Source organism: Scomber japonicus, chromosome 14 (genome assembly GCF_027409825.1).
Source record: "Scomber japonicus isolate fScoJap1 chromosome 14, fScoJap1.pri, whole genome shotgun sequence".
In the NCBI taxonomy this organism is placed as follows: domain Eukaryota; kingdom Metazoa; phylum Chordata; class Actinopteri; order Scombriformes; family Scombridae; genus Scomber; species Scomber japonicus.
Genome location: NC_070591.1, coordinates 13,858,957 through 13,869,728, shown reverse-complemented (window position 1 = coordinate 13,869,728; position 10,772 = coordinate 13,858,957). Strand labels below are relative to the sequence as shown.

The 10,772-nt window shown below is 38.7% G+C and overlaps 1 protein-coding gene across 1 annotated transcript in view; it reads left to right on the top strand.

Annotated features, from left to right (window-relative positions):
• Nucleotides 1-8,775: 8,775 nt before the first annotated feature.
• rgs7a (regulator of G protein signaling 7a) overlaps nt 8,776-10,772 on the top strand; it is a 46,279-nt gene continuing 44,282 nt past the window's right edge. Inside the window, exon 1 of the mRNA XM_053332521.1 lies at nt 8,776-8,853. Within this exon, the coding sequence (XP_053188496.1) occupies nt 8,776-8,853 (78 nt within the window). The remainder of the gene's footprint in view (nt 8,854-10,772) is intronic.

Sequence of the window (10,772 nt, the reverse complement as noted above, 5' to 3'; positions counted from 1 at the left end):
CAGTAAATGTAGTAGTAGTAAACCATTATTTATACTCAACAGATCATTGTTGGCGACCCTCATTCACAATGACATCGATACAAATGACAAAAACAGAAAAAGAAAATAATAGCAAAAAAATAAAATTAAACAAAATTTAAAAAATGAAATCAAAGAGACTGATAATAATAATGATAACAACAACAACAAAAACAACAACAATAATAATAATAATAATAATAATACATACATACATACATACATACACTAAAATAAAATAAAATAAAACAAAACAAAACAAAACAATACAAAGCAGTTACAAGTACATGTGTTTAAAATCACATTTTAAAATGTCCAAACGGTATAAAGTGTGTTTAATTTAGGGAGGTGCTGCATTTTATTCCAAGAGCCTAGGCTGGATTATTGTAATTCATTATTATCAGGCTGTTCTAACAAGTCTCTAAAGACTCTCCAGCTGGTCCAGAATGCAGCTGCATGCGTTCTGACAAAAACTAGAAAAAGAGATCATAGAGAGATCATACTTCCATTTTGGCTTCGCTGCACTGGCTTCCCATAAAATCTAGAATTGACTTTAAAATCGTTCTCCTTACCTTCAAAGCTCTTAATGATCAGGCTCCATCATATCTTAAAGAGTTTATACTGTAGTACCTTATGTACCTACCAGAGCACTGCGCTCCGAGCATGCAGGCCTACTTGTGGTTCCTAGTATCTCTAAAAGTAGAATAGGAGGCAGAGCCTTCAGTTATCAGGATCATCTCCTATGGAACCATCTCCCAGATTCGGTCCAGGGGGCAGACACCCTCTCTACATTTAAGAGAAGGCTTAAAACTTTCCTTTTTGATAAAGCTTATAGTTAGGGCCGGCCAGGCTTGTCTTGGACCAGCTACTAGTTTATGCTGCTATAGGCTTAGACTGCCTGGGGACTCTCATGATGCACTGAGCTCCTCTTTCCTCCTCCCTCTCTCTCTCTCTATCCATTAACATTCATGTACTACTAATACATTCAATAACCTAAACTTCTTCCCCGGAGTTGTCTGTGCTTTCTCATTTTACAGGTAATCCGGGGATGTAGACGTCGGGATGATAGATTCTTGCCCTGGAGCTTCTAACTTCAATGTTGATTTTCAATGTGCTTCTCTCTCCTATCCTTCCTCTCTCTCCTCTCAACCCCAACCGGTCGAGGCAGATGGCCGCCCACTTTGAGCCTGGTTCTGCCTGAGGTTTCTTCCTGTTAAAAGGGAGTTTTTTTCTTGCCACTGTCGCCAAGTGCTTGCTCATGTGGGAATGTTGGGTCTCTTTAAAATTAAACCTGAAGAGTACAGTTTAGACCTGTTCTATGTGTAAAGTGCCTTGAGATGACTTTGTTGTGATTTGGCACTATACAAATAAAGATTGATTGATTGATTGATTGAGTCAGGTGCGCTAAAGCTAAAAGCAGTTTTGCCGAGTTCAGATCGAACTCGTGGAACATCAAGTAAAAGCCAATCAGTAGAGTGGGTTTGGTAATGTCCATCTGGGTGACAGAGCAGCTAATATCCAAATAATCTGATTAGGCCTACTTCAAAAAGCTTGATAAAGTGTGCGGATATGTTTATGTATTTCATTGCAAATTTACTCTGGCCTGAATAGGTTGGATATGGGCTTCTCTTTGACCATCTTTTCATCACATTTAAAGTATTATTAGAGATAGTGCCATCATGTCTTTTGTGTTGCCCTAAAATCAATGTAATGATGACTGATGTTTGACATTTGAGGAACATTTTACTTGAATTGGACAGACAAGACAATGATGTATGCTTCACTAATAAGATGCTGATATCTTGGCACTCTTGGTGATTAAAGCTATAGTAAAATATTGAATTACTTGACTAAACACTACTTTGAAGAAAAAGTTTTCCATGGTGGCTAATGGCTGTATAACGGTCCTTTTGTACACAGGGGATGACATTACCATGATAATAAAATATTGGCACATAAAATGAAATTATAATTAAATTAAAGGTTGAATATGTAGAATATTTATTAAAAGCTTTTTTTTTAAAAAAAAATAATGCACCCACAGGGCTTTTTGAGGGGTACAGAATGAAAGTATTGCTTTTCCTTAAAAAAAAAATTTAGTCTGAATTAATATTATACATTTTTTTTGACGGGTTCCACAATGAGGTTCTGAGTGGTTCTGTGTACATTGTACCAGCCAGTTACCGGACGGAATTGCGGGTTGCCAAGTTGTATGTTGTTCCAGCGCAGCTACTGTAGGCTGGCACTGGGTGAAATGGAGTTATAAACAAGCTGACCGTGTTGGACTTACTAAAACCAGCGTTTTTTGCTCTCAAATACAACTTTTCATCACAAAACTTCAAAGGTAAGACAGAATATCTGTTAGTCGCTGTAAATAAGTGGTTGTTTAACTTTGTATTCTTTGGCTGCTGGTTCACTGAGTTTTTAGCGCAATAATAGTGGTACTGTTGAACTCGCCAGGGTCTTAGCTTTCATATGAGATGCTATTTGTTTGTGTACCATGAACTATCAAAATGGTAGCAATGGAAATGTGGAGAGTGGGTTGACTTTCTGTCGCTATTCGGATTTTGATATTTGATCATTAATATGCTTGGTGTTTGAGTTGTGTTTGGTGTGTGTAAAAATGACGTGCTTGTAGCGGAGTTTCTCTTGTTTAATTTGATGTGCAGTATGACTGTATTGCTACATAATTAGGGGATCATCCCTATGTATGTTCCCCGCTTTGTATGTGACCGGGGAACATAGACATGATCCCGTCTACAGTTAACCAGTTAGCTGAGTTATTCGCCGAGTTAGCAGATGAGTTAGCCGCCGAGTTAGCAGCCGAGCTAGCAGCTGAATTAGCAGCCGAGCTAGCAGCTGAATTAGCAGCCGAGTTAGCCGCCGAGCTAGCAACCGAGTTAGCCGCGATCGGGGAACATAGGCCCCGGGGAACATAGGTACGCTCGCCAGGTTTAACTGCTATTCCCACTGGCGTTACAATGTAATGTACCTCGGTGGTTTCAAGTCAGTTACAGCAAAGTCCTTCTAAGGCTGTCTCTGGTTACAGCGAGGGTATGTTCGCTTCCTGTTTTCAAAATAAAAGCACCAACTATATCGTTATGGTTTTCTTAGTAATAATAGGCAACGAGTGTTTTATTTTGTGAAAATGACCGGAAGTGCGTTACTCGCTACGGTTAACTTGAGTGGCTCCGAATTCGCAGGAACAAAACTTTAAGCAGATGTTATTTGGACAAATTAGCGTCACATTGTGGATCTAAAGGGCTACTTTCTCACCTAAAAAGGTTAGACATGTGGATAAAGTGGTATATTTACAGAGTTACAGCTAAAATAAAATCCGGCACCGGACCTGGCAACCCGACTGCTGGAATTACTTTTTGGTTGTTGCGACTACGATCTCGAGACATTAGATGGCGTTGTTCTGCTCATTCTACATATTCTACCTTTAAGTAAAGAAAAATGCACAAAATATTCAGTTAAAAAAGCAGGAATAAATACACTTAATATAGAATACAAGTGATCAAAGGCAAACATGGAAGTCTTTCATTTACAATAGATTTGAATTGGGCTAAAGTAACCAGGGAGCCGGTTTAGTCTGGATGCAGGGTAGCTACTAAATCCAACATGGTGTTTGGTTTTGACCTGAGGCACTGCTTCCTCAACATCTAAGGGGCCTACTAGGTTTATAGTCTTCAAGCATATCAGATATGAATTTTGACCCTTAGCCATTCAGTGATTTATAAATAACACATGCACTTTAAAATCAGTTTTTAACTACCTGGAAGCCAGTGTAAATATGTAAGAATGGGAAAATGTAAGTGCTAAGTTTTCTTGCTTCTTGTTAGAGCTCTCGCTTCTGGACTCTGAATAGGTCTGCAGGGGTCTGTGGGGACAACCTGACAAGGGCCACCCCAATGAGATAAAGGCACGAATGAGTTTCTTTAAATCTTCTGTAATTTTTGCTACTGTGATGTGGCTGTTATTGTGGCTAGTAAAGCTAATTGAGTCCATTATAACACCAACATTTCTAACTTGGACTATTCTTCATAGACCTGAGGCCTGTACTACGAAGCTGGATTTTCTCTTATCAAGGTAACTTCAGGGTTAACCCTGGGTTTTTCTGTCCTACGACGCTGGTTCACTTCTTACCGGGGTAAATCACCATGGTAACTTAGGCTGAACGGCTAACCTGCTCCTGAGCAGGTTATGTTCTGGATAAGTGATCAACGAGTATAAAAGCACCACCTCTGACCAATCAATTCTCATAGAAAATATCCTGCATTGGTGCACGGATCTTGAGAGGAGCGCTTGGGAGAGAAAGATAAATGCAATTTTTTAATTGACCAAAATATATATTTAAAAAATAATCTTTGAGGCAGACGAGGGATATTATTCTGTATGTTCTACAGTTGGTTTTACATCCTGAGATCAGGGAGCATAATAACGTTATTTATTTATTGTAATTGTAAAAAAATGACGAAAAGATATATTTGTAAAATAAGCCTTGTGGCACATGAGGGATATAAGTCTGTAGTACAGTTAGTTTGACATCATTCACTCAAATGGTTGAAGCGCATAATAGGTTTGTATTTTGAATGTTGAATATTTAACTAAGTTAATGTCGTTACGAAAGGAAGGGCACTGAGAAAGCGCTATTGCCCGAAACGTATGTGCCGGAATAAAGTGAAATTGCATGATCAGAGTGCTGATCACAAATTTACGCATTAACAGAGTCGGCCATTTTCTGCCAGCATTCCTTCCTGGCTTTTGCTGCAGCAACAGTGTTGCTTTTGGCCTGGATGATGTGTTTGAATTCTTCATTTTTTTGAAGAATAATTGTCTGCTTCTCCATGGTAAAGTAGGGTTTCTCCATGTTTGTGATTGGTCAGACACTGCAAACACCACCCCTTTATGTGAGCTCACAGTGATCAAGATAGATATCCAGGGTATGTTAATCCAGCTTCGCAGTACATGCCTCTGGAATCAAAGTCAACAATAACTTTGAGTATTTTGTACACATTGCCAAATAAATGTATCTCTCTCTATTTATCCAAATGAACTTTGATGCCATCGAGTTGCATCCATACAATGAGTTTAGAGTAATTTGCAGTGAGCCATTTGCAGCACAACCAGTGTAAAAAAAAAAGAAAAGAAAAGCTAAGCACACAAACAGATGATTATTAAAGCAGATTATAAGATTACATTAGATTAAATTTAACTTTATTGTCATTGCACAGAGTAAAAGTACTGAGACTATGAAATGCAGTGAAGCATCTAACCAGAAGTGCAAAAGAAGCAGTAAATGCAGTGCAGTGTAATGAAGGTAGGTATAAATAGAATAAATAGTAATTGTAGTAAATAGTAAGGATAAGGATAAGTAATGTGCTCAAATATATACAGTATGAACAGTATTAACACAATAAATCACATGAACAGAGTGATATGAATAAAAGATATATACAGTGTGAACACTAGTAACGGTGTGAACAGTATGAAATATAAATGCTATGAAATTAAGAGTTAACAGCTCGAGGTATGATAAGAATACTATCTATCACATATAGATCAGATATAAACACAACAGACAGAAGTATAAATATGAATACACTTTAGAAGACATGTGTATAGACAGTGGTATAAATAAATAAGTACAGGTTGTATGAATAATGAATTTATATGAATACACTATGGGTCAGATATAAGGAGTATACACAGTAGTATATGAATAGTAATTGTAAATATTGGTAAGTAGTAGTAAATGGTTCAGTCTTGGAGGACAGTGTGTGGGGGTTGGAGATAAGGATAAAAAGGCTCAAAATATACGCACATCAACTGACTCAGTATCCTCCGAGGCTGTAACATCTATTGCTATTTGGCTTAGTAACCTATTGGGGCATACATCACTGAAATTCTTCTTTTTTTATTTATATTTAATTTTCATCACACACACACACACACACACACACAAACAAACATACACACCCTATATTGAAAAACAGAACATCATTGAAATTCGGATGTTGCAGCCCACAAGAAAACTGATTGGACTGAATGTTCAAGTCCACCTTGCACAGAGCTTAATTCCTGAGAGAGCCAACAGGAACGAGAGGACAGGAGATAAACATACAGACCCATAAAAGAGAAGGGACACATCTGTCATCTTTCATGCCTGGACTGCTGCATACCTCAAAACCACAGATTGCAACAAATTAAGAGATTTTCTGTTTTTTTCCCTGCAGCTTTGGGTGCATTGAATCACAGCAACTCATTCATAACATTCTCAATATTATTACATGTATTCTCAGAATACATTTGCAATTAGTGTCTGACTCAGTTTTAAATACATTAGTGTAAAATAGGGCTGAATTTCAGTGAAATATCTTTTCATGAGGTGAAAAACTACATTTCAGCTCCTACAAATATATACATTTTAATGAAAGTCATGCTAAACTGGCTTCTTTGGGATTCAAATTCTGCTCAACTATTGTAAGAAAACTGGGTTTCATCTACATGCATGGCTGGAAGACAGTTAACTAAAAATAGTTGATTAGGTACAATAACTATTATTATTTGAGTTAAAGCTGAACATTTGTGGCTTAAGTAAAAAACTAAAAATCATGACGGCAAAAACAGTCACAATGAATTTACGGCACATGTAAACTGTAAAGTCACTCTAAAAAATGACTACAGTAATGACAGTGATCTCATATACTAACTACATGTGACATGCAGTTTTCAACCAGATGCACATATAGTTATCAGTTCCAGCTTGGTGTGACTGCTCTGCCTGCACAAGTGGGCAACTCATTGACTGTCACTGGAGCACCAGGAGTGTGTCCTCTGATACACCATCAGAGGAGTTTTGGCCCATAGGAGATCTGGGAGTGGCTTGCCCCCTTAAGTGTAAGTAACATATCGAATTTTATATAATCATTAATTCTATTTTAAGGGCAGTGATAGAGGAAGTATTCTTATGACTAATGCATTTACATGTAAGCAGCACTTTAGTGTTGTTGCTGTGGTGGATCTCATTCTTCCTAATATATATATGCCTGCTGATGGGTTGTTTGATTTACTACATAAAGGCATTGACTGCAATGCATCATTTTTTTGTTTTATAGTTTTGTTCTCCTTTGAAATGAAGTGAAGAAGAGTGAAGTAGCATAAGACTGAAAGGCTCAAGTAAAGTACAACTACCTCTGAATTGTTCTACAGTAAGCTACACTACTTTGCCAAATTCACGTTCAAGAGCACTGTCTGATATAGTCTAGGGAACATATTCAAGGCAGTTTTCGATCTAGCCTAAGAAAAAGTGTAAAATTAAAACTGATATTTCTTCCTTTGATTAAGATTGAAACTGTTAAAATATTAATACACTGCGAGTCTATTCTAATCTCGATACTTGCTTTCAGAACCAGCATACCACTGCACAATATGAGCTGGGAGAAATAGCTGTATGTCTCCTAAACGGGTTGTAATTTATTCCTTACACGCGATTGGTCATGGATCGATGCGCGTTCACGGCGCTCCAAGGTGGCGCGCCCGTGCTTTTGAGCATCGTTTCGAGAAGAGGAGAGAGATAGAGACAGAGACAGAGAGCTGTACCACACCAAGTGACCACCGAATGTCTGCCTCTTCACGTTGCCAATGAATAATCCTCGCATTCCTATGTCTGCCAGTTGACACATTGAACGAGAAGGGATAGGCTTCCACCTCTGCACGGATTCAGGAGTCCTTTAGCGGGCTGCGCGTTTTTTCAGGTAAGTCTCTCCCCCCCTCCCTTTTTCCTCCGGTGACCGATGTCGCTGTGTTGTCTGTGTGTTTACGCGCTATTCTTGATTAAGGAGAGGGAGCGATAACGGGCGCGGGCGTTTTGCGGTAGCTGTCCAAGGTGCTGAAACGGCCCGGGGCTTGTGGTAAGAAAAACACAGTATAGTAGTGCTAACGGCCTCATGTTAAGAGCAGGTTACATGACTTCGCTGTTTGCATGCTATAGGCTATTTAGGGTTGCAGACTAACCCTCCCAAGGATGTCGTGTGGGTGTCGTAAGGAGAAGAAAGAATCATGAAGCTGCAGTGTGCATACGATATCCGTTACATTTGCACAGGTTTGCACGTTTTGACTATGGCTTCTCTAACTGAATGGGTGTATATAAGCTGCATTGTAGAGTAGCCTACCTCCTCCAGGGACGGTGTGTTGTTACTGCATCTACTGTTGTCAGGGTCCGGGTCTTCACCTCACCTTATTTTGCCAATCCAATCTTAGGATGCATCTATAGTTTGATGCCATGGAAGACGTGAAGATTGTAGCAGTCAACACACATTGAAAGGTTATCACTGTTTGAGACACTGATTTTTTTGGCACAATTATTCATCTGAGAAAGGAATGATAGTAGTCCTGCATGGTAGGCTTTTCAGGTTGAACTTTTGCCTTATTCACTGAGAATTCACATTGTGCCTGTAACTATACCTTGTGCAAAATCAATCGCCTTTCCAAAAAGAAATGTCCTTGTCAAGACCTTGTGAAATGTGAACAAGTGTAGTGGAATAGAAGCTCTGCACATCTGGTCTATGTGGAAATGTCAAACATGTTGAAACGTGATTCAGGCAACAAGTTATGTAAATTGTTCTTTCTATTCTTGGCAAGGTAAGGGCAAATCACGTTCAGACTCCATTGTTCATGTGATGGACCAAAATATCCATTCTGTCCACAACAGGAGCACCTGACATTTCCTGTGGCAGATTTACTTACTGGATCATGGCACAGACCAACAGCGGTGGGCAGGGGACCAACGGGGTAGCGGATGAGTCCCCCAACATGATAGTGTACAGAAAGGTAAGGTAGCTGCTATTTTTAGTCTCTGCGTGTGTGTGTGTGTGTGTGTGTGTTTGTGAATGTGAGCAAGTGTGTTTCTTGCATCACTTTATTTGACAATCAGCGGCGCCATGGAAAACGCTAATACTAATGGTAAGACTGTGTTCTTTGGCCATGGATGATTTAGAGTTGTGATGCTACATCAGTTTGATGAGGGCATGGAGAGAACATGCAATGTGTCTCAACATGCATGGCATGCAATGTGGATTCAGAGCATGATTACACACACACAAGCATACACACACACACACACACACACACACACACACACACATAGTTAGACACTCTGGTATGCACACATTCCCCAGTTAAAGCATCAGCTTTTATCTCTAACATGTTGGAGAATGGAGTTTTAACCAACTGACATTAATGGAACTGAGAGGAAGCCACAGGTTTTTCAACCACGGTTCATTACTCTCCTGTTGGTGTATTTCTTTTTTTTTGCTAAATCTGTTACTCCATTAGAGAATTAGAGAAAGGGAGTGAAATGGGCCACTGTTGAGACACCTTAATCCAGTCCTGCTAAAAACATGACGTGGATTAATGAAATAACAATCTGCAGGGAAGATCACATTTGTTTACTTTAAGGCTTGAGGTCCAATTATAGCTGCATGTACATAAGCTTTAACACCTGTAGTGTGAACTATTGATATATGAGGGTATGTACAGTGCTCCACATGTGCACTGATTCGGTCATAGTCTTTTATTCTCCCTGGACAGAAACAGACACATTCAAGATTATCCTTCAAATAAACCATTTTGAAAATTGCTTTTGGTACCATTAGGAAAGGCTTCTGTTCCCTGGTGGCACAGACATTGTTATCTAAAAGTCAGAGAATTCATCTGATCTCTTTTAGTATAAACCACATTGTATTTGTTACATTTCTTAAACATAAAATGCAATGCCTAAATCATTTACCCCAGGTATCATTATTGTGTAGTTCTATAGGGTCTAACGTATAACAGACAAATGTAATACATACATTTAACACTGCCTGATGCCTCCAATGTAATGTTTTTAACTTCACTTTCAGATGCACCAATGAAGTGATCATTTTCTCGTCTTACTTGTGGATGACTCAGGCATTGAGTGAATTTCTCTGTTTCATTCTCTTCACCCTTCAGTAAATGCTCCCATTCCATCTGCACCAACTTTTGCACACCAGGAAGGGGATATGCTTAGCATGATATCATAGATTGACAGTCTTTTATAACACTCACAGTGTGTTAGGCAATATTACTGACAGTGTGGGACAAGATTGGCTGGAAGTGTTGCTATGCTTGTAGAATAAAAGAGTTCTTGATATTTCCTAAATCACAATTTTCAGGATCTTCTTGAAGCAAGACGGCAGGCTTGTAAACTAGATTGCTCACAAAGTAGGCCAAATATTGAGAAGATGGATGAATGTGACTGGTTTTGTCATTCCTTGTAAGTTTTATTTGTAAAGACATTGGAGGAAATCATGGCTCTTATTCAATTTCATTTTTATACAAAGCTACATTAAAATATGCAAAGACATCAAAACTAGCTGTATCTTGTAAAATATTGACTTGTGGTTTTTCCAGATATTCAATTACATGTGACGTCTCTTCTTTCTCCTGCTGGTGATACGGAAGTGCTGCTTTTTTGATCATACAATGAAGGATCTTTAAAACCACACAATCAAAGAAGTAATTTTACAGCTTCTACCAATAGCAGACTTAAACGTTGTTTTCTTCAAAATTTGGAGGCAATTAGTAGGTCCTTATTCTCAAGTGTTTGGTCAGATTAGTATCTTAGCCATACAGCTTTCCTACATTATACAGTTTTTCACTTCTCACACTTTTGTGACCACACACAGTCACAGCTTGGCTCTGTATACTGACTGACCTAGATACAC